Source organism: Trematosphaeria pertusa (genome assembly GCF_010094035.1).
Source record: "Trematosphaeria pertusa strain CBS 122368 unplaced genomic scaffold BU26scaffold_14, whole genome shotgun sequence".
Classification (NCBI taxonomy): Eukaryota; Fungi; Ascomycota; class Dothideomycetes; order Pleosporales; family Trematosphaeriaceae; genus Trematosphaeria; species Trematosphaeria pertusa.
The window spans coordinates 847,479-868,581 of NW_022987225.1; the positions used below are offsets into that span (position 1 = coordinate 847,479).

A 21,103-nucleotide genomic window follows, 5' to 3' on the forward strand; every position below is an offset into this window, starting at 1 on the left:
TGGCGTACTGCATTTTCTTTCCCTTGGTTCCCCGCTCCCATCCCGCTCGCTCAAGAGAAGCTTTATCACTCCTTCCGTTCCGTCTCTTCCACGCAACGCAACATCATCCACCCACCAACCTACCAGTAACCCCACCCACCATGTCCCAACCCCAAACTTCCCATTTCCGCGCAACTAGCACCTCGCCCTCTAGCTCCAGCGCCCCTCACTCTCCGCCAAACCCTCCCCCAGCCTTCCCCACGAGCGCAGCTATCGGCCTCGCAATCAGCGTGCCCATCCTCGTATTCCTCTACGCGGGATACATGCTGTACAAGGAGCGTAAACACCCCGTTATCTCGCCGCCGAACTCGAACATCCCGGGCAAAGAGAAAGACAAAGTCGAAGTCGCCGAGATGGAGGGAAGCAGCGCGCCACAACAGACGGGGGAACTAGAAGCCCCGAACAGCACGCTGCCGTGGGGGAAAGGGAAGAATGGAAGGACTGCTGGACGGCAGCATGACGATGATCTGCCGGAACTCGTTGTTGTGTGAAGTAGGAATTGGAAGAGAGTGAAAGGCAAGGGTGGGCGCGGATTGGAGCCTGAGTCGGAGGCGTGTGCGTCCGCGTCCGCGTCTACGTCAAGTCAATCTCGAGTCCCATTCACCGTGAACCCCAATACGGATTAAGATTAGCCAACACAGCCTCGGCGGCAACGAACCCTTCCTCCCACGACCTCTCCACGCCGAGGCCTCAAATCCCAAACCTTCGTCACCTCCACCCTCTCTCCTCAAACTCCCACATCCCACCGCCCTACCTCAGCAATGGCACCGCACGCCGCGCACTCGCCCTACGACGCCGCACCGGGCCTCTTCGTCGAGCCGCCCCCGCCACCAAGCGAGGCCCCGCCTTCCAAACCTTCGTCCACAGGCCCAGCAAACCCCACCCAAGTCGCGCAGACCGATGCTCAGGCTACAGCCGCGCCTCTCTTCCCGGCTACCGACGGGATCAAGGTAGCGCTGGAGAGTATCAGCGTTGTGCTACTGCTCTTCTGCTTTCTGTACTATGCGAAAGGTACGTTGGGGGAGTGTCCGTGAAGGGACGAGATGAGAGATGCGTATGCTGACGTCCATGGAATAATAGGGAAGAAGCAAAAAGGCCGGTTCTAGTGACGTTCGGGCCATAGCCGCGGGAGGAACTCACGAGCGTCGGCATGGATTAGGGCAAGGCGGGCGAATCTGGGGGGCACCGGGCTGGGATCGAAAGGACGTTTACAGGAAGAGTCACCCGGGACGAGTCTGTTGCGTCCATCGTTGCGAAAACAAAAAGGAAACTAGGCAGGAAAGGGGAAAAGGGTCTTAGACCTGAGATGAGCCTTTTCTGGCTAAGTCTGTAGGAGCTTCATGCTGTATCTGGAAACCTGCCGCAGGAATCAGATTCCGCTCCTACTATCCATGCCACCCCTAAATGCCGAATGTGAGACGTATCCAGCAGAACCTCCGGTCTCGTTTCTACTGAATATAGTTACTGAAGCTTATGAAAAGCCGGTTGGCTGACACCCTCGCGTGGCCCATAAGCGGGTGTGTTGGAGCCCTTCACTTATGTCTCCAGCGGCTCAACGTCGGAATCCATCAATCGCTCCGGACAATTCCAACCCTTAACCACAGTAAAAGTATTCTCCCTCGCGGCCCCTTGAATCGCGTTATACATATTGATTACTTTGTGGAACTCTGGCACGCGATTGGATACTAGGTTCGGGTTTTGCGCGCCATAGAGGGAAAGCACCGTCATCTGCTTGAGGTTCTCCTCCTGGCTCTGCTGCGAAAACGAATTTAACACAGCCGAGTCCAAGTTGTAGGCTTCCTCCCATTCGTAAGTCTTCCAGAACGGTCCGTAGCGCGCATAGCCATGGACGGCGACGGCCCGTGCGACGGCGGCGATGATGTCATGCAGAGAGGGATAGCCCTTGATGATAATGTTGTCCCCGTCGTATATGGCGTCTGAGCCGCCGTGGTTGTCTGCAGGCAAAGCGACGACGTGGCGCACCCATTTGCGCATGCCGACGGGGATGCGGGCGAAGTACTCGGCTGTGACGTTTCGCCTTTGCCCATTAGCATATGCTCTGTGCCTCGGATGGCACATCTGTGAAACTTACTGGAAGGGAGCGGTCTTGTGTTGGCACATCATCCACGGACGATCGCACTGTCATTGTCAGCCTAACGCCGTCGGGTTTCCAGAACATGGTAACATACATCCTCGTACATGACGTCGAACATGTCGATATACTTCAGGCTGTGATTCTCCTTCAAGAATATGTCCTTACAGTACGTGCTGACGAAGCAACCGTTCGGCTTCCCCAGATCACAGGCCCACGGGGTGATCTCGGGCTTCGCGTACATGAGCTGCCGAAGGAGGTACTCATCGAGGTTCGTCACCGGGGGGTTGACGGTAGGCTTGTCAAGGAGAGTGGCAGCAGCACCAGCGCGTGCAATGGCATGGGAAGGCGCACCCATGGCAGGTGTGGCGATGGCCGCGATGACGGCCGCGAGGGCTTTGGCGATGGGCACCATGATGTAGAGTGAGCGTGGTCCTTGGGATTGTGTCGTGGAGTTGCCTTGGAGCGTCGCCGTGGAGCGTGATCTGGAGGGGAAAAGAAGGCTGGGAGAAGAGAATGTTTCGTTGAGAAGAGATTTTCGGGCGCGGGCATAGCGGTGGTGGAAGTCACGACCGAGAGTTCCTTCCGTCACCGCTCGAGACCTACGTCACTTCGCTGAATCGGGTCCTGTAATTGTCCGATCGTAAACAGTCGATGACCGGGGAAACATGTCGCCCTGCCACTCCCCTTCAATTCCATCGCGAAGCCCTTTGGAAGAGGCGACAGCCTCAGGCAATACCAGCCTAATTTTGCACCTCTATTTTTCAAGCCCGAACATTCCACTAGACCATTATCCAGATAAACCCTTCTCCTCTATGCTCCTCCCTCACCCATAATTGAACGGATTTCTGCAAAGTGGGCACGAGCTACTCCCACTCGTCCTAAACCACTTGAACAGACATGTCCCATGAAACAAATTCTTACAAGTCTGACACCTCTTATCCGGCAGCTTCCTGTCGCTGCCCACGATGCTGTAGCAAATAGCGCATTCGGTCTGTCCCTTCATCGCACCATCGACGTTGCGCTTGAACGTCGTCAGGGCGTCAATCAAGCTGCCGTTGAAGATGGTAATGGCGCCAAGTGAGGTGCGCATCCAGGACTGCCACTTCTGCTCGTTGACTGCGACGCGGTTGATGCCCTCAATGCGGGCGTTGGCCAATGGGAACGCGGGAGGGAGCGAGATGCGCATTGCCATGGTTTGCTCGTCGACGGTGTAGGAGGCGGTGATTTCTTGTGCGCGTGGAGCGACTTTGATACTGAATGGCGCGTCAGGCTCGGCGACGGCTTGCGCGTCGCCCCATTCCTGCACGGACTGGAGGGCCGCCGCAATGACCGGCGGCGATATCTGGGAGAGCGTTAGTGATGTCTAAAGAGGTGGATAGGCGGGCTTACGAATTTCTCTGTCCATGGCTCCAGAGTGACTACAATCGGACGCGACTTGCAGTCGATGTACCAAGACTTGGTAAGTGACGGGACATGGCGCAGGCAAAGGTAGTATAGATGAGTAAGCAGCCATTGCGCGTCTCGCTTGGGAGGTTCCATATCCGGTATGTAACTGGTAATGTCTAGCTTGGACACATCCACCGGCCTGTTGTGCGCATGACCCAGAAAGTCGAATGTGAAGTCGAGCAGGCCGGAAAGATATTCCCCTTCTTTGATATGCTCGACGTAATCGTTCTTGACTTTGAAAGACTGTGCAGTCATTAGCAAATGAAGAGGAGGGCGATTCATAGTCAACTTACGGCGTGTTCCAGGTGATCGAAGACAAGCAGCCAACTTAGCATGTAGCCTCGTAGCGGGAGTGGTACATTTCGCTCGAAGTTCGCTTCTGCCAGCGCTGCAACCGTTGGTGCCTCTAGGATCAGAGACAGCAATTCCTCAGGCAGTCGCGCCGTAGTCTTCTCAAGTGCAGCATCGATCGAAATCTGCTCTTGTGTGGCGGGGATCTGTTTGTGCAGGATATCGAAGGCCGTCTGTTGGACCGGCTGCGACTCTACATAGAGAAGTGGGAACAGCTCATCCGTAGACTCAAGGTGCTTGAGTGGTATTCTGGCGATTTGCCTGGCGAGAACGTCGTTGACCATCTTCAATGGTTGATGGAATTCATCTGGAAAGTGCTGCGAGTGCTTGAGCAGATTGACGAGTCCGGCGGCTACTGCTTGCTCTGTTTCCTTCCAAGCATCGAGGAGATCGTCGTTCGGATCCTCTGTCTGAGTCAAGGTACGTAGCTGAGCGTAAAGCTTTAATGAAGCGTGGATGAATGGTATCGGACTGTCATATGGTTAGCACTATACCGAATCCTTAAGTCAACATTGATGCATACCTATCCATCCCCGACTCGTTCCGTTCAAGCTCTTGAGTGACCGACCAGCTCTCGGCCAGGATTTTCAAGATGTCGCCCCAGTGCTCCCCATAGATATCACCCATTAACGGAAGGAGCGTTGTCAGTGCACGGCAAACTTCAGCTCGAAGCGGCAAAGCGCAGTTAGCATTCTGTAACCAAGGCATAATGTGCTTGACGAAGAAGATCAGCCGCTGTTTAGCGATAGTCTGCGCTATATCTTCTTGGCCGTAGATGAGGGTGTTAAGGAGAACTAGCTGTCGGAGCCCTAATACGGCGTCAGCGATGCAAAATGGGGGATGCTACAGAGTTACGTACCTACGCCGGGCTTCTTCTCGACATCGAGTCCGGTGAGGTCTGCGACTAGCTCATTGCACATCCTCTCACAGGACTTGGAAGCAGCCAACGGTTCTTTGAATGCGTTGAGAAACCCCACGAGAGGGAAGATCTCTACATCCACAAAGTCAGCGGAGATATGGGTGAATCAAAAGGTCAATCTTACCCTTGCTTTTACGAAGAGTCTTCATGATATCCTGGAGCTGCGCCGTTTCCGAATTTTTCCAACCGCAAATCTCAATGGCATCCGCAACAAGAACACTGTAAGTTCGAGCCGAATGATAAGCTCGTGCCGAGGTATCTGGTTCCACTTTCGATAGCAATTCAGTAGCCCAGACCAACAACGAGCTGTTCGTATCAGAGCTTGACCATGCCGTTTGCAGGCGCTTCAGCTCTTGGGTGACAAAGGGTTGTGCATCAGACATGAACGAGATAGCGTCCGCTTCCGCATCCAGGTTATAGTCCGCCCAAAGCCCATTTGCACCGGCAAGACCAAGATTGTCATCCGCAAGCTGGATTGTGTGTGCAATGTTGCGTAGGAAGAGGTTCCGAAGCTCTGAGGGGACTCTCTCGATAGGGAAGAGGTCCGTGTTTTTGAAGAGCCGGGTCACATACTGAGTGATGCGGTACGCGGCAGAATAGCCGTCCGCATCGCTAGGGATCTTCTCCTCTTGTGTCTGTGGTTGCTTGGGTTCTACTAGGTAGACAGCACCGGACAACGGGTTGGTAATAGCCAGCGAAGATTCCGGAGCAGTCTCGAGAAAAGGTGCCAGCGCTGCGTCCCAGTCGCCCACTGCGGGGAAGACATTTTTCATTTCCTCCCATGCACTTCCCGGCTTGACTTGCTGCTTCGCGAGGTCGACCAAAGTCTCAACAGAGACGGATGTCTGCGTCGCCTCCACAAGCCCCTGTTGAATTAAGTCGTAGATTGATTGCTTCGACTCCGCTCCGGCCGAGAGGACAGTCTGTATCGAGGCATTTAATGCCGCGGCACCCTGTGAGATTTCATCATGAGGTGACTCCGAAGCTAACAGCAGAACCCGAAGAAGGTTGGATCCTTGCGCTGTAGAAAGGAAGGTCTTCAGCATAGATGGGTTCTGCTTTACTATTTGTCGAAGACCTTGCAGCGCGTAAGGAGCTTTCTCTGCCAGCGACAGTGACTGTGTAATGTATGACAGTATATCGTCGGTCGTTGCGGAGGATAGGATCTTCGATGGTGATTGAAGAAGGCGATTGAATGAGTCCCATTCCAATGTGCCCTCAATCGAGCCACGTACACTGGACTTGATATACTCCTGCAGTTCGGGGTCTGAAGTAGCCAGATCGAATGACTTTGGAATCTTAGGGGAAGTGAGGATGGCTTCGAGCGCTCTTGCTTTAGCTGGAGAATCATCCTCCTTTAAAACTGCCTTGAGAGTCCTGCCGAAGATCTCTTTGAACAACGGGAGATCTGAGAACGAATAGAGAATGTCCACCAAATACTTGGACGAAGGCGATACCATGATTTCCGGGAGATCGTCGTTCACAAAGCTCTGCAGTTGCCGTGTGGCTTGCTCCTCAGCCAGCACAACGTCTTTATTTCGATGCAAGAGCCCCGCTACAGCGCCCGCGGCACCGTATGGTTTACCGTTCCTGTTTCTCACTACTGAAAGGGCTTCAGAAACAACCAAGGAGCATGCTTGGCTAAACACAGAGCGTAACGACGTGGCCGCCTCTGTACGCAAGGCTTGCTCTTGTAGTAGTGCGAAGCGTGTAGCTCGCTGGACTAAGGCGTTCTGCGACCTCTCGTAATCCTTCGACTGCTCCGGCGCAGACGTTTTAATGTCATTGACAAGCTGCTGGGCGTACTCGGGCCACTTTTCGCGGAGAATAACAGGCATCGCGCCCAGACTCATAGCCTTTGCATGCAGGCTCACGGAATTTTGTGGAACGTTCCATTGACTGTTTTCTGACGTGGGGCGAAGATACTGGGCGATGATCGGCAGCACCAGTTCGTTAAGAAGCTTGCGCTGCTCATCGTCTGATAATGCCTTGCTGATAGACGCAGCGATTTCAAGGTAAGCATTGAAAGCGGTTTCAAGGCTAAGCCTTGATTCGTCTTTTCTGGAGATGCCTCCATGCAAAGAACCGAGAAATTCTGCAGCGTCTGCAGCATTGCTTGGCAATACTTCCCTGGGGATTGATTTGAATACATCAAGCAGACGGTCCCAGAACTCACGGGGACCAGATTGGGAGCCTTTCTTCAAGAATTGTCGGAGGCGTCTATCAATCGGGGTTTTACTCTTATAATGATCCGTCCAAATAGTGGGATGTGAGGCCGTAAGCATTGCTAGAGCGTCGACATAGTCGTAGGCGGAGCTGGTCTGGTCTGAGTTCAACGCAGCGGAGAGGTACGATTTGCTAATGATGTTCAAATTCGTTTCGATTGCTTCTGTGAGGATTGTTAGCTAATGCAAGACTGTAGGACTGGCGCACGTCTACCTGGCTGCTTTGATATGCACGTCTTCAGGAAACGGTGTATCGACCGCCTAATGGAGGCATCCTTGTGGGACGCGAACTCCCACAGTTCCTTATCCGCCAAGAGGCTCTCGTAGTCGGAGCGGAATTTGCAAAGATCCTCTGGCTGCAGGTTCGCCAGCAGACTGCCTAGCAGCGATATGCACGCAGAAATTACTCTGCTGTACTTGGCTTCCGCGTCGTCTGGGCTCACAGTCCGCTCATCGCTCAGTGTGATGGCAGTCTCCTTGTCTATAGCATCCCGACAGTATTCGAGGAGGGGCTGCTGGTATGCCTTTCGGATATTTTGTATCTTCTCGGGTGTGTTGAAGACCTGGCGGAGCGAGTGCTGGGTTGCTTCGGCCACGGATCGATCACTATCGTATAGGCCGCAAAGCCAGGCACCGACTGATTTGGGCATGTATCTGGCAAATCTCCTCCCAGTGGCGGCAGCGAGCTGGCCGTGCAGGGTATGGGCACTTTGGCGGACGGCCTTCGCATTGTCTATCGAGGTACGGGGATACATTTTGATCTGCAGGACACCCTGAATTACTACATGGAACATAGATACAGCCATATAATGAACGCACCCATGCCTCGAGCACACCTTCCTCCACCGGCTCTTTCAGTGATGAGATGTGTGACTGCAGGTCCTCCAGCGCCTTCGCCTTTGTTGTGCTGTCCTTCTTCGACAGATTTCGAAAGTATACGACCACGTTGGGATCGGATATTGAGGAGAGATCCGGGGGCTCCGTCACGTAGGATAGCTGCGTGGAACTGGCACCGAATGCTACTGACGACGAGGTACCGAAGGGGGAGCCAAACGCGCTCGAAGCAGCTCGCGCGCTGCTGGCTTGCGGTTTTGCCTGGCGTTTGCTCATGATGGAGGAGGGTCGAGGCACGCGGGGGAAGAAAGGAGAAAAGAGAGGAAACGAAGGTCGAATTATTGTACACGAAAGTTTGCTGTGGAGCGAAAGCGAAATGTGCCGTGGATTGATGACGGCACCCAAGCAGAAGGGCGGAAGGCGGCGGTGGGGCGCACCCTGGTCTTGCGCTTACCTCCTCTGGACTAGCGCTGAATAACCAACTTCATCTGAAGGCAGCTGTCTATGAGCGCGAGCTTTCAACAACTTCCTATCTCCACGCCAACTCATCGCAAAGGCGGAGGGCGCATCAAGATGAAGTTCTTCATAGAGTACGTCATGAAAGCTTTTCCTAGTTCCTTCTATTCTCAGCTACAGCGGAAGTTATGGCTCATAGCTCCCCTTTGCCCCCATACAATGACCCCGTCAGCGTATATTGGGCCAACTGTGGCAGACTCGACCCATGGTGGACTGAACCCGTATCTTCAAATTTATACCGCCTTATTTGCTCACACTTTCTAGCGAGCTCCCGGTGCTTTTCCCGTATCCCAGGGTCTACCCCGAGCAGTATGCCTACATGTGCGATCTCAAACGCACGCTGGACGCCGGCGGCCACTGCGTGCTGGAGATGCCTTCAGGCACAGGTAAAACTGTGTCGCTTCTCTCGCTCATCGTAGCATACCAGCAGTTCCATCCTGAAAAGCGGAAACTCATCTACTGCTCGCGTACCATGTCCGAGATCGAGAAGGCGCTGGCCGAGCTGAAAGCGCTCATGAGGTACCGGACGCAAGAGCTCGGCTGTGAAGAGGAGTTCAGAGGCCTTGGACTGACGAGTCGGAAGAACCTGTGTCTCCACCCGTCGGTTAAGCGCGAGAAGAGCGGCTCCATCGTCGACGCGCGATGTCGAAGCTTGACAGCGGGCTTTGTCAAAGAGAAGAAAGACCGGGGCGACGACGTCGAGCTTTGCGTGTACCACGAGAACCTCGACCTCCTTGAACCGCACAACTTGATCCCGCCCGGCGTCTGGACGCTAGACGGCATGCTCAAGTACGGAGAGGAGCAGAAGCAATGCCCGTATTTCACGGCGCGGCGGATGATGCCTTACTGCAATGTCATTATATATTCCTACCACTATCTGCTCGATCCGAAGATCGCAGAGCGCGTCTCTAAAGAGCTCTCGAAAGATTGCATTGTCGTGTTCGACGAAGCCCACAACATCGACAATGTGTGCATCGAATCGCTGAGTATCGATTTGACAGAAGATTCATTACGAAAAGCGACGCGTGGTGTGAACAATCTGGATCGCAAGATTACAGAGATGAAGAGCACTGATGCCGAGAAGTTGCAGAACGAGTATGCAAAGTTAGTCGAGGGGCTACGTGCGGCAGATGAAGCGAGAGACGAGAACGCATTCATGGCAAACCCAGCATTACCGGACGACCTCCTCAAAGAAGCCGTGCCGGGAAATATAAGAAGAGCAGAACATTTCGTGGCCTTCCTAAAACGATTTATCGAATACCTAAAAACGCGGATGAAAGTTCTCCATGTCATCTCAGAGACCCCGCCATCATTTCTTAGCCATCTCCGCGAGCTCACATTCATCGAACGAAAGCCCCTTCGCTTCTGTGCCGAGCGCCTGACCTCGCTCGTCCGTACCCTAGAACTCACGAATATCGAAGACTACCAGCCGCTGCAGGAGGTCGCAACTTTCGCCACCCTCGTCGCGACCTACGAAACCGGCTTCCTCCTCATTCTGGAACCCTTCGAGTCCGCAACCGCCACAGTCCCTAACCCTATCCTCCACTTCACGTGTCTGGACGCCGCTATCGCCATCAAACCCGTCTTCGAGCGCTTCAGCTCGGTCATCGTCACTTCCGGGACCATGTCGCCTCTTGACATGTACCCGCGCATGCTCAACTTCAACACCGTCGTCCAAGAATCGTTCACCATGACCCTGACGCGGAAAACCTTCCTTCCGATGATTGTGGACCGCGGCAGCGATCAGAACCAGATCACATCGCAGTTCGAGCACCGCAACGACATGCCAGTCATTCGCAACTTCGGCAGTCTGCTGATCGAGTTCTGTAAACTGACGCCAGACGGAGTCGTCGTATTCTTCCCGTCCTATCTCTACATGGAGAGCATTATTTCCATGTGGCAGGGCATGGGCGTCCTCGACACCGTCTGGAAATACAAGCTCATCCTAGTCGAAACGCCCGACGCGCAAGAAACCTCGCTCGCCCTCGAAACCTACCGCACCGCCTGCAACAACGGGCGCGGCGCCGTGCTGCTCTGCGTCGCGCGTGGCAAAGTCTCCGAAGGCATCGACTTCGACCACCACTACGGCCGCACCGTGCTGTGCATGGGCGTCCCGTACCAGTACACAGAATCGCGCATCCTCAAAGCGCGCCTCGAATTCCTCCGCGAAACATACCGCATCAAAGAGGCAGACTTCCTCTCCTTCGACGCCATGCGGCACGCCGCCCAGTGTCTCGGCCGTGTCATCCGCGGCAAAGACGACTACGGCATCATGGTGCTGGCCGACAAGCGCTTCGGCAAGAAGATCACGCAGCTGCCGAAGTGGATCCAGATGGCCCTCGACACCAAGAACACCAAGCTCAGCGTCGACCAAGCAGTCTCGCAAGCGAAAGCCTTCTTGAAGGAAATGTCGGTCCCGTGGTCGCGAAGCGAGCAGGAAGGCCATTCGAGCTGGAGCCTGGCGGACCTGGAGTCCCACCAGGCGAAGAAGAAAGCGGAGGCCATCTCAGGGACGGAGAACCCTTCGACGAGGCTGGAAGAGGGCAGGGCGGAAGCCGCCGTCGTAGCGGTAGATGAGGATGAGTTCGGAGGCGCGGGGATGGACGAGATCATGGCGGATGTGGGCGAGTAGAACGCGCTTGGGACTATTATTGCGCAGACGTTCTGTCGTGACTGCACGGACTTTCATCCTGTTCCTGGCTTGGGTAACTGGGCTTGGTGCAGGCCTTTTGGTCGATACCGGACAGGCTGGAGTACATAAGGATGTCGGCGCGATCATTGCCTAGTAGTAGCATCACTGTATTAGAAAACGACTTCTCTCCAACTTCGTAGGAAGCAGCGCTCGATGCTTATATTGCTCTACGCACCATAAAAGTGGCAGTGACAGTTTCCATTACCTGACGTATACTACGAATTGCTTATGACGCCCTACTAGATGCCATGAAGGAAGATATACGTACAACCCGGAACTCTTGACGCCATTCTTGTGGTAAAAGGCATGTACAGAGGGACCCCACACAGGTAGACAGTGAATGAGGAATTAGTGAACTGAAAGAGAAGGAGGGGAAGTCGTGGCCTAGGTCTCCATATCCATGAATATCCACTGGTCACTGATGATATCCTCTCCGCTGGTAAAGTCATTAAGGGTCGTGAGCTGGAAGCCAATCCAACCAAGGTCCTTAGTCAGAGTGTCCATAGCTCTTCGGTCGGTCTCTCGGTCGAGGCAGACGACGAGACGGGAGCAAGAGAAGTAGTCGATTTCGCAGAGTTCGAGGAGCGCCATCAAGCTGCAAAATGTTAGTACGAGTCCGTTTGGGCGAAGGGACATAGACGTACCCAGCCTTGAGGTCGCCTCCAACCACGTTCTGGTCGAAGAAGACGAACATGGCCTTCTCCTCCTCTTTCTCGGCGATGAAACCTCTGAACCTAATCCCGCCCACATAGTCCCATACCTCGATCCAGTCACTGACCAAGCCCTTCTGCTGGACAGGCCCCACCATTTCCGGCGAAGGCGAGTCCATAAGTCTATCCGAATATCGTCGTACGTGGACACCATAGTCGGTGATATCGGTAGGAATTTGATGATGATTACGCACACCCATTGCAAGCGGGTCCTGACGACCCAAGTTCCCCTCACCAAGGAAAACAGATCGCAGTGTCCCGCAGAAGAGTCTCTCACACTCTCCCGCAATGGTGCATGCAGCTCCCCCTCTGCGCGCCCGTCCGATGGTTGTCGGAAGCTTGGTGGTGGACGTGTGTCTGGCGGCGAGGGGGGGACTCAGCGGCGGCGAAGGTATTCCCTGGTGACTGTTAGTATCCGACCATGGGCGACTTGGGGGAAATCGAAGACTCACCGAGCTGACCTCAGGAATACCACTCGGCCCCGCCAGCCCCCGTAGTGGAATAATGGAAGCCCTGGAGAGCCGTGGTGCGGGCGTTTACGGTATAGCAGGTAGCGCGCACATTGCCGGAGGAGCAGTAGCTGTAATTACTACTACTACTACTGCTTCGTTTATTGGTATCGATCGCCATTGTTAGAGGTTTGCCACGGTTGCGTCGGGGTGGGTAGTAGGTGGACGAAGGCTCCTGTGGATTGGAAGTAGTGGTTGAGAGCTTGGTATTGCTGGTAGCTGCTGCAGGTGCGCGGTCGTTGCAATTAATCGTCGCGGTGAGTGGTGAGAGAGGGTTCTGGAAGGTGGCAGATGAGGAGACCGAGCGGAGATTCAAATCCTTGTGCGAGTGGCCCGTGCGCCACGCCAGCCCGCGGTTCGTGGATTTTCCAGGCTTCTGATTGGCTCAGCGGTCTTTCACACGGATCGAGCTTGCCGAATGTGGCACCCACGCAAACAGAATGCCGATGCATGAGACGTGAGGTATCCGGAACATTTAGTAGATGCTTGAGATGCAGTGGATTAGCGCAGAGCAGGACGGCAGATCCATTCGTGACGCAGCAACAGCTGCAAAGTGCGGACGCAAGGTCGCAACAGCCAAAAGCAGCCATATGAGACATGTATCTATTCACTACACAGAGACAGGAGCAGACCACGGACTCCTTGACTTTTAGAAATAGCATCCTCAGCGACATTATGCCATATGCTGGCAATGCCGCCTCGCTATACCAGACAACCCTGCCAAACGACTCCTCCGACAGACATCGACAGAATGGCAGACGAGAGAAAGGACATGGAGGCATTATTGAGAAATCCTTCCTCCCTGCACGAATCTAATAAGAAAAGTAGACTATGCAAGTCGGATATCTCGTAGCGCTATGCAGTGAAATCAGATGAAAGAGACAGGGAATCGAGGCGCACTGGCGCACTGCAGGTTGAACCCTGCGCGAGCCGAATGCGCAGGAGTGGAGTCCGTGGCGTTGTACATGAGCGAAGTGGGACGTGTGTGCGTACGGTCGAGGAGATGTGGACGCACCCGTCTAGCTGACGGAGATGCACTTGATGTCGAAAACCAATTCCGAGTTGGCGGGAATGCCGGGTTGGGCCTTGTTGCCATATGCGAGCTTCGCGGGTATGGTAAGGCGGCGCTCACTGCCGGCCATCATGCCCACGACACCGATGTCCCAGCCCTTGATGACTTCGCCAACACCGAGCTTGAAGGAGAAAGGCTTTCCCTTCTTGTTGGCTATTGCCACTGTAAGTCCTCGCGAGGGAATTCTGTAGGAACGTGTGGAGACGACTTACCATCGAACTGCTTGCCGTTCTTCAACTTGCCAATATACCGCATCTCGACCCGATCGCCTTTCTTCGCGGCCCGGCCCCTGCCATCCTTCTTGTCATCGATTACCACACCATTGACATTCCTCGGGCCCTTGGGAGTCTCCTTCTTGGGTTCTTCCACCTTCGGCGATCCCGTGGGGCCTTGCTCTAAATTCTTGGCAAACTGCACCTTCTTCTTGTCGCTTCCGGGTGTCTCGGCCTTCTCTTTCGCGGAGTCCTTCTTGGCCGGCTCTTTAGCAGCGGCGACAGCCTGTCCCTCATTGTTTTTCAGCTTCTTTGCCTGCTTCTTGCTCAGCTTCTGCTCGCCATTCGTGGCAGCTTCGGCCTTGGTCTTGCTGATCAGCTCGTCAAGGGTAGTAGCCTCCTCCTCCTCCTCGTCTTCGGAATCGGCCGGACGCTTGTTCTTGCCCTTCTTCTCGGTCTTAACTAGTTTGGGGGCGTCCTCTTCATCTGATTGGACCTCAGTGATGCGAGGGTCCTGGAGTCCATCGAGCTTATCGTCTTCAGATTCCGAGATGTCATCAAGCTCATCCTCGTCCGAGGACATATCGTAGTCTAGACCACCCATGCCATACTCGTCCTCATCATCATCGTGGTCGTGGTCGTGCTCATCTATGGCAACAAAATTGCCGGTAAGGTAGATGTCGTGGGTACCATTGGAAGAGAAGAAGATCTGTTCGCCCTCGCGGACGGTGATCTCCAAGGGCTGCTGGTAGTGCTTGTATGTGTTAGCTAGATAACAAATGGTCAGCTAGCACACAGTCCTTACCTTCTCGGGGTCAAGAGTGCAAACGACGAGCTCTGACACTTCATCGTCGTCCTCGTCGTCGTCCTCGTCGTCCTCTTCTTCGTCGCTGCTGATATCTCCATTGAGGGCTTTGGCCTTGCCCTTGCCGTTGACACCGTTTGTGAGGCCAAGCATCTCTTCATCTTCCATCTCTTCCTGGATCTTCTTCTTCAGCGCCTCCTGCTTCGCCTTCTTGGACTTGGCAGGGTCGCTTGGGCCGCCGTTCATTTCTTCATCGCTGTCATCATCATCCTCAGACATGTCGGAGGAGGAGGAGGAGCCGAGAACACCCTCCTCGCGCAGCCTGGCCCTGATGGCCTCGACGTCGTCGGGATCATAGTCATCGTCATCGTCGTCCTCATCGTCGGGGACACGAATGAGCTTTAGAGTCGCGCGTGCGACCTTGTAAGTGTCATCGACCTGCGCTTCAGCGGTCGGATCGATCGCAGCCATGGTAATGCGGAACTATAGCTGTTAGCTCATGGCAGAGAACAGCGACATGCACAGCGACATGCAATAATCGGGCAAGAAATTTCTCTCGGGTTTCTGAACACGCCATAACAGTATCTGAGAAGGCGCGCAAGGTGTACTTACTGCTACAGAGGGATCCATCGAGGCGGGGATGGGCCTACCGCCCGCCGGGACTCTCAGTCCATAGACGCCTGCAGGAATAATGCTCGCCATTGCGCAGAATTGCAGGGAGGTATCGGTGCAAAGATGGGCGGGAAGCTGTGTTGGAGCTTTGTGCAGACGGCTTCAGAGCGCAGAAGGGCGGATGCAGCTGGAGGGCGGCCGTCTGAAATGTTCGGGGGAGCAAAGGAAAAAAAGAGGCGGGCTTCTGGTCGAGGTGGAAAAGTTCACGCCAAGATTTCGATTTCAATGCACGGGCCGCCACTCACCGCCTTCCATCTCAACGTGCCCTTGTCAAAATCGGCACGGGCGCGGGCAGAATGGGGACGCGAGTGACGCCACACGGACGCGACGAGCATCCTCTCTTCACGCGCCGACATGCTGCAGCCTACCGCCACCACCACCCGGGCATCATGACTGCGGCCCCGATGAACGCTCTCGATCCCCCCCGGCAACGTGCAACTCCTCGCAGCGACTATGGGCTCGCGTCTCGAGAGCAATTCGAACTCCGTGCGAAAGCGCATCGCAAACCACACCTTCGATGACGAGCATGGCGAGGAGTACGAGGGCTCCAAGTTTGGCGGGTTCAGCGACTACTTTCGGCGCAAGAAGATAAAACTTCAGAACCTGGACGCCGATCTACGCTCCCAATCTACCGACAAGCCCCAGATATTCAGAGGCATCGTAGCCCAAGTAAACGGCTATACCCAACCATCGCTCAACGATCTACACACGCTCATCGTCCAGCATGGCGGCGGCTTCATGCAGTATCTCGACGGCAAAACCACTGTGACACACATCATTGCTAGCAGCCTCACTCCCAAGAAGGCAGAGGAGTTTAGAAAGTATCGCATCGTCAAGCCGGCATGGGTGGTCGACAGTGTACAGGCTGGGAAGCTGCTACCGTGGAACGACTATCGGGTCGTGGACGAGGGTGAGAAGCAAAGGGTGCTTACTTTCGACCAGGGCAAAGTGCTCAGCCGGGCGAATACAAAGGCGCGAGGGTATCGGGACCAGACGGATAGCAGTTGGTACACCAGCCAGCTGAGGGGGACCCAGAATGCTGTGCCTGCCAGCACTCCAAGCCCCGCTCCAAGTAGCTCGTTGCGGTCGCGTTTCTCCAAACAAAGGTTGCCGACCCCTGGTGATGAAATCAAAGACCGGCCGCCTTCGCACCAGCCAGAGGAGCGTCCCTTTGGTCCTGGTAACCACGAGCAAGGCAGAGGCGATGAACCTCAGTCAGAGAAGCTCGTCACGCCGCCCAAAACTAGCCCGCCGCTAGGTCCGCAAGCCGATGATGACCCAGCTTCTTCAGACGGTATATTCGAGGAGCAGGACGAGAGTCTATATGCTGGTCCTCCTCCACCGGAACCGCTGAAGTTAAAGACACCGGCGTATAGAAATGAAGAACTAGACGAGGGTGCTGTCCAAGAGACAACGACATCCGACGGCAAGAAGAGGCCACTGACGGCCGAGGAGCACAATGCCATATTACTTCGAGACCCAAAAGTCCGGAAATCCACTGTCGTAGACCCCGGTTTTCTCGAGCAGTACTACCGCGAGTCTCGCCTGCATCACCTTTCGACTTGGAAGGCTGATCTGAAATCTCAGCTGCAAGCGCTTGCCAACGAGAAGAGCTCGTCCCAAAAGTCTAAGCAGAAGCGGCCTCTAGGATCGCGGCGATACATTCTTCATGTTGACTTTGACAGTTTCTTCGCTGCCGTGAGCCTGAAGAAGCACCCACAGTACAAGGACAAGCCGGCCGTCGTGGCTCATGGTCAGGGCAGCGGGTCTGAAATCGCCAGTTGCAACTATCCTGCCAGGAAGTTCGGCATCAAGAACGGAATGTGGATGAAACGCGCTCAAGAACTCTGCCCGGATCTCAAGATTTTGCCCTACGACTTCCCTGCATATGAAGAAGCTAGCCGATCCTTTTATGATGCCATACTTGATACTGGAGGCCTTGTGCAGAGCGTCAGCATCGACGAGGCGCTTATCGACGTATCTGATATGTGTATCTCTATTGGCGGAAGCGATGGTAGGAAGATCGCCGAGGGAAGCATTTACCGCGAGCAAGCTAAGGCGGACGAGATCGCGCAGTCCCTGCGAGATCAGGTCAAGGCCAAAACAGACTGCAATGTCTCGGTTGGGATCGGCGGCAACATTCTTTTAGCCAAGGTGGCCTTGAGAAAGGCGAAGCCGGCAGGTCAGTACCAAATTAAACCTGAGGATGCTCTCGATTTTATCGGGCAACTCCAAGTACAAGATCTTCCCGGCGTCGCCTGGTCCATTGGCGGCAAGCTAGAAGAGATTGGAATCAAATACGTAAAGGACATCCGGGAATGTTCGAAAGAAAAGCTCGTGCAGACTCTCGGTCCCAAAACTGGAGAGAAGCTCTGGGAGTATGCGCGCGGTATCGACCGTCAAGAAGTCGGCGAGCAGGTTGTTCGCAAGTCGGTTTCGGCTGAAGTCAACTGGGGGGTGCGCTTTGAGAACCAAGAACAAGCCGAAGAATTCATCGGCAATCTTTGCGGCGAGCTGCAGAAGCGGCTCTTAAAAGAAAAGGTCAAGGGAAAACAGCTCACCATGAAGATCATGCGACGCTCGCCAGATGCCCCTCTCGATCCGCCGAAGCATCTGGGACATGGGAAGTGCGATACATACAACAAAAGCTTAGTCCTAGGTGTGGCTACGAACTCCAAGGAAGTCTTGACGAAAGAATCGTTAAGCGTCCTCAAAGGCCTCGGCTTCTCTCCAGGCGAGTTGAGGGGCATCGGTGTGCAGATGACCAAACTCGAGCCCATGAAGAGCGCCACAGATGGGAGTCTAGAAAGCTCACAGCGCCGTCTCCAATTCAAGGTTAGCAACACCGAACCGAAGAACACCCACAAAGCACGAGACGTTGCAGAGGCGGATCCAATCCAAGACGACCCAGAGACACCAAGGAAGCGCAAAGCCGGCCCGGAAGAGGACCATGTCGCGTTTGGTCCTCCAGAGCTGAACCATTCCACGCCGTCTCGCCGGCCTTTAAACATGATGGGGACGCAGTTCATCATGCCTACGCAAGTTGATCCGAAAGTCCTCGCCGAGCTACCAGAGGACATCCGCTCGAAGCTCCTACGACAAGCGCGCCAGTCATCACCAACACCGGCTGCTCGCAACGCACCCAAGGAAGATCGCGCCGCATCTCCCACCAGGGGCGTGCCCTTCGCCCTTACAGCACTACCCGCGCATTCCCAACTCGATCCTGAGATCCTAGCCGCCCTCCCTGCCGACGTCCGCGCAGAAGTCCTCGCCCAATACGCCGCCGGTGCAACACCCAGCTCCCCGTCCGGCCGACACAAGCATGCCGACCAGACTATCCTCCCTCAATCTCCCCGGAGGAACAGACTCATCGGCATCCCCGCCAAGAAACCCATCGCACCACCCGTGAAACGCGGTCGCGGTCGCCCACCAAAGTCAGCCCAGCTAGCAGCCGCCGCCCTCACAAATGCAAAAGACAAAACAGGCAAGACGCTCACACAAGCAAACTTCATCTCGCTGAAGAACCCCGCTCGCAGCAGCAGAGAAAGCTCTGCAGACCCCGCCGCTCCAGCTACTACAACTACAAATGCAAACGCAGATGCTGTAGACGACCTAGACACAGACTTCCTCGCCGCCCTCCCCGAAGACCTGCGCAAAGAAATCATAGAAGAGCACAAGCGCAAGAAACTCCAAGCCTCGCGTCTTGCCGTCGCAAAGTCCCACAAGCAGACTGCCCCGCCCCCACAAGCGCCCAAGCCCGCGCAGACGATCAAGGTCCCCCGTCCGCCGCGGCCGACGTTTACCATGCAGCGCCTGTCTGCGGAGAAGGACCTGCGGGCTGCGATCAAGGAGTGGGTGGCCGAGTTCAGGGACGAGAGGCCGTACGGCGAGGATGTCGCTGCGCTGGCGAAGTACCTGGGCAAGGTGGTCAGGGAGGAGCGCGATCTGGGCAAGGCTGTTGGCGTCGTGAAGTGGCTGGACTGGATTGTTGGCGAGTTTGCTGACGATCAGGATCAGGATCAGGAGTTTGAGGCGGCGGAGTGGGGAGAAGCCGTGCAGAGGGTTAAGGATGGTGTGCAAGACGCTGCTAAGGACCGGGGATTGGGCGCTGTTGCATTTGACTGACTGAGCAATCTGATGGTAGCATGAGCGCGGCGTTTCTTTGCTGAAGAGTCTGGTTGTATTATTACTATTATGTGCCCTATGTACCTTACGACGAGATGAAGCAAGCCGTTACGCCCGCCACTTATCCCATCCCGTCCACTAAGTGCCGTATAAATCCAAGCATGTGTGTTTGTATGCATCCGTTGTGGACGGTATAAACCGGGGGTATCTGTGAATCCGGGTATTCGTATCGTGAGTGGGCGGAAGTGCTAGGGGGTATCCAGAAAGCGCATGCAATACCAAATGCGCCAATAATGCCCACTCATCCAACCAACCCATGCGTCCCAAAACGCCAAAACATATCCATAAAATCACGCATGTGCAAGAGACACCCATCCTATCCCCAAGATATGCTAGACCAACCCTACTCATCCTCCCTCCAGCCACGATTCTTCCGCCTCCGCCTCGCAAGCTGCGCACTCCAAATCCCAGAGAACAAATCCTCACACTCATCCTCATCCTGGCTATCGAACTCCACCTCCTCATCCCGCGCCGTCTTCCCCTCGCTCTCTCCTCCATCAACATCGCCATCGAACTCCCACCCCGTCCCCCGCACCACCCTCTTCGTCTCCAGGATAAACTTCCCCACCTTGTACCGCTGCGACTCCTCCTCGGCCTCGACGTACTTCCAGCCCAGCACGCTGCCGCACGTGCGGCACGAGATGTCGGACACGGTGTGCGCGCCGGTGACGAGCTGGCGCGGGACCGGCTTGTGCGTGAGCGTGTTGGGCAGGTCGGCGGCGCCGAGCTCGTTGGGCGGGAGGGAGCCGCGTGGGTAGAGCGCGGCGGTTGGCGGGGGGGAGACGAGGTAGGCGCGCCCGTGGCGGCCGGTGAAGCCTTTGGAGATGATGGAGCTGGTGGGGATTAGGTCGGTGAGGCATTTGGAGCAGCGCAGGTGCGAGGTGGGGGCTGCGCTGAGGAAGGAGGTGGGTTTGCTGGGGGGAGAGCTGGAGGGCGAGGAGGTTGTGGAGGTTGAGAGGGCGGAGCTGCGGCGGCGGCGGAAGGGGATGGAGGGGAGGAGGTAGAGCGGGAAGGGGGTTGGCGGGGCGCTGGAGATTGCCATCGTTGTTGTCGGTGGTGTTGTATTAGGGCTGTGTGAGGAGGTTTCTAGGTCTGCTGGTCTTGAATCCCGCGGGGTGGTTGGGCGGTGAGTCGCTCGTTGGGACGGGGGGAGCTCTGAGCTCCACAGCGGGGTACGTCGTTTCGAATTAAAGCGCGGGAATAGGAGGAAAGCGCTCGGCCAGGAGCTTCGAAGTGAGGGGGTATTATGAAGAGAAGAGAAGGAAGCTTTGGATCCACCGCACGAGGCAGAAGCCTCTCTTTGAAGGACGTCTCGCGCGTCTGGCGGTGGTCAGATGGAGGAGGGCGTGACGTGATAGCTCTCCGCACTAGGGAAACGCGCTAAGAGCCGAAAACGGGCGCCACAAGCGAGGAGGGGCAGCAAGGCGCGGGGCTTGTCGTATGTACTGCACTCTTCCCGTTCGCAATAATCTTTGAATGATGAGAACGGGGAGGTGGGAAAAAAAGAAAGAAGACCAAGGAGAAAAGAGATGTCCACGATGTGCAATAAACGTGGTGGTGCTCTAGTCGTCCCCACTCGCCGTCGAATCATCAGCGATCGCTCGGATCATGCGGATGTCCCAAATGAGGTTATCACGAGATGAGGTGTGCTGGCGGGCCTAAATCTCGAATCGAAGTATAGCGGTCCGGCTATTGCCGAAGGCATTTACTATTCACTGCGGAAATACTCTAATTTGCTGTGCGGAAAGAGTGGGACCATGGGAGCGAGGTGATCGGCAATGCGATATGCCCGCGGAGGGCTCTACTAGGCTAGTCAGATTG

General features: G+C 55.3%; 9 protein-coding genes across 9 annotated transcripts; 4 read left to right on the forward strand and 5 right to left on the reverse strand.

Moving 5' to 3' along the window:
- Positions 1 to 104: 104 nt before the first annotated feature.
- BU26DRAFT_553949 (uncharacterized protein) lies at positions 105 to 1,443 on the forward strand (the record flags this gene model as incomplete). Its single annotated transcript, XM_033832244.1, has 3 exons — positions 105 to 524; positions 672 to 1,050; positions 1,406 to 1,443. The coding sequence occupies exons 1-3, from the start codon at positions 141 to 143 to the stop codon at positions 1,441 to 1,443; spliced, it is 801 nt and encodes a 266-aa protein (XP_033679858.1). The 5' UTR covers positions 105 to 140.
- BU26DRAFT_88246 (uncharacterized protein) lies at positions 1,339 to 2,751 on the reverse strand. The gene is made up of 3 exons (XM_033836436.1): positions 2,229 to 2,751; positions 2,132 to 2,178; positions 1,339 to 2,077 (listed from the first exon to the last, which is right to left on the reverse strand). The coding sequence occupies exons 1-3, from the start codon at positions 2,544 to 2,546 to the stop codon at positions 1,576 to 1,578; spliced, it is 867 nt and encodes a 288-aa protein (XP_033679859.1). The 5' UTR covers positions 2,547 to 2,751; the 3' UTR covers positions 1,339 to 1,575.
- A 206-nt stretch (positions 2,752 to 2,957) lies between these two features.
- Positions 2,958 to 8,185, reverse strand: BU26DRAFT_434833 (uncharacterized protein; the record flags this gene model as incomplete). The annotated part of the gene is made up of 8 exons (XM_033824097.1): positions 2,958 to 3,476; positions 3,524 to 3,823; positions 3,874 to 4,402; positions 4,455 to 4,740; positions 4,791 to 4,922; positions 4,975 to 7,239; positions 7,290 to 7,836; positions 7,895 to 8,185. 8 exons carry the CDS (start codon positions 8,183 to 8,185, stop codon positions 2,958 to 2,960), a joined length of 4,869 nt encoding a protein of 1,622 aa, XP_033679860.1.
- A 257-nt stretch (positions 8,186 to 8,442) lies between these two features.
- Positions 8,443 to 11,262, forward strand: BU26DRAFT_522593 (TFIIH basal transcription factor complex helicase-like protein subunit). Its single transcript, XM_033829823.1, has 2 exons — positions 8,443 to 8,499; positions 8,690 to 11,262. Exons 1-2 carry the CDS (start codon positions 8,483 to 8,485, stop codon positions 11,055 to 11,057), a joined length of 2,385 nt encoding a protein of 794 aa, XP_033679861.1. The 5' UTR covers positions 8,443 to 8,482; the 3' UTR covers positions 11,058 to 11,262.
- A 239-nt stretch (positions 11,263 to 11,501) lies between these two features.
- BU26DRAFT_533463 (uncharacterized protein) lies at positions 11,502 to 12,457 on the reverse strand (the record flags this gene model as incomplete). The annotated part of the gene is made up of 3 exons (XM_033831157.1): positions 11,502 to 11,712; positions 11,762 to 12,202; positions 12,300 to 12,457. The coding sequence occupies 3 exons, from the start codon at positions 12,455 to 12,457 to the stop codon at positions 11,502 to 11,504; spliced, it is 810 nt and encodes a 269-aa protein (XP_033679862.1).
- Positions 12,458 to 12,890: 433 nt separating this feature from the next.
- Positions 12,891 to 15,245, reverse strand: BU26DRAFT_522595 (uncharacterized protein). Its single transcript, XM_033829824.1, has 4 exons — positions 15,038 to 15,245; positions 14,426 to 14,908; positions 13,621 to 14,374; positions 12,891 to 13,561 (listed from the first exon to the last, which is right to left on the reverse strand). The coding sequence occupies exons 1-4, from the start codon at positions 15,125 to 15,127 to the stop codon at positions 13,356 to 13,358; spliced, it is 1,533 nt and encodes a 510-aa protein (XP_033679863.1). The 5' UTR covers positions 15,128 to 15,245; the 3' UTR covers positions 12,891 to 13,355.
- A 247-nt stretch (positions 15,246 to 15,492) lies between these two features.
- BU26DRAFT_463623 (DNA polymerase IV) lies at positions 15,493 to 18,223 on the forward strand (the record flags this gene model as incomplete). The annotated part of the gene is made up of 1 exon (XM_033825135.1): positions 15,493 to 18,223. A coding segment is annotated over exon 1 (2,673 nt), but the record flags the coding sequence as incomplete, so codon positions are not given.
- A 615-nt stretch (positions 18,224 to 18,838) lies between these two features.
- BU26DRAFT_434245 (uncharacterized protein) lies at positions 18,839 to 19,222 on the forward strand (the record flags this gene model as incomplete). Its single annotated transcript, XM_033824066.1, has 1 exon — positions 18,839 to 19,222. A coding segment is annotated over one exon (384 nt), but the record flags the coding sequence as incomplete, so codon positions are not given.
- A 29-nt stretch (positions 19,223 to 19,251) lies between these two features.
- On the reverse strand, positions 19,252 to 20,811 carry BU26DRAFT_463627 (yippee-domain-containing protein). Its single transcript, XM_033825136.1, has one exon. The coding sequence runs from the start codon at positions 20,322 to 20,324 to the stop codon at positions 19,626 to 19,628; it is 699 nt and encodes a 232-aa protein (XP_033679866.1). The 5' UTR covers positions 20,325 to 20,811; the 3' UTR covers positions 19,252 to 19,625.
- Between the last annotated feature and the right edge of the window lie 292 nt (positions 20,812 to 21,103).

Coding starts and splice junctions, on each gene's coding strand:
- BU26DRAFT_88246 (XM_033836436.1), bottom strand. CDS start 2,546: ATGGTGCCCATCGCCAAAGCCCTCGCGGCCGTCATCGCGGCCATCGCC. Junction 2,179..2,228: donor TCGACGTCATGTACGAGGAT/GTATGTTACCAT, acceptor TGACAATGACAG/TGCGATCGTCCGTGGATGAT. Junction 2,078..2,131: donor CACAAGACCGCTCCCTTCCA/GTAAGTTTCACA, acceptor TAATGGGCAAAG/GCGAAACGTCACAGCCGAGT.
- BU26DRAFT_522595 (XM_033829824.1), bottom strand. CDS start 15,127: ATGGCGAGCATTATTCCTGCAGGCGTCTATGGACTGAGAGTCCCGGCG. Junction 14,909..15,037: donor CGATGGATCCCTCTGTAGCA/GTAAGTACACCT, acceptor TAACAGCTATAG/TTCCGCATTACCATGGCTGC. Junction 14,375..14,425: donor GCACTCTTGACCCCGAGAAG/GTAAGGACTGTG, acceptor AACACATACAAG/CACTACCAGCAGCCCTTGGA.
- BU26DRAFT_463627 (XM_033825136.1), bottom strand. CDS start 20,324: ATGGCAATCTCCAGCGCCCCGCCAACCCCCTTCCCGCTCTACCTCCTC.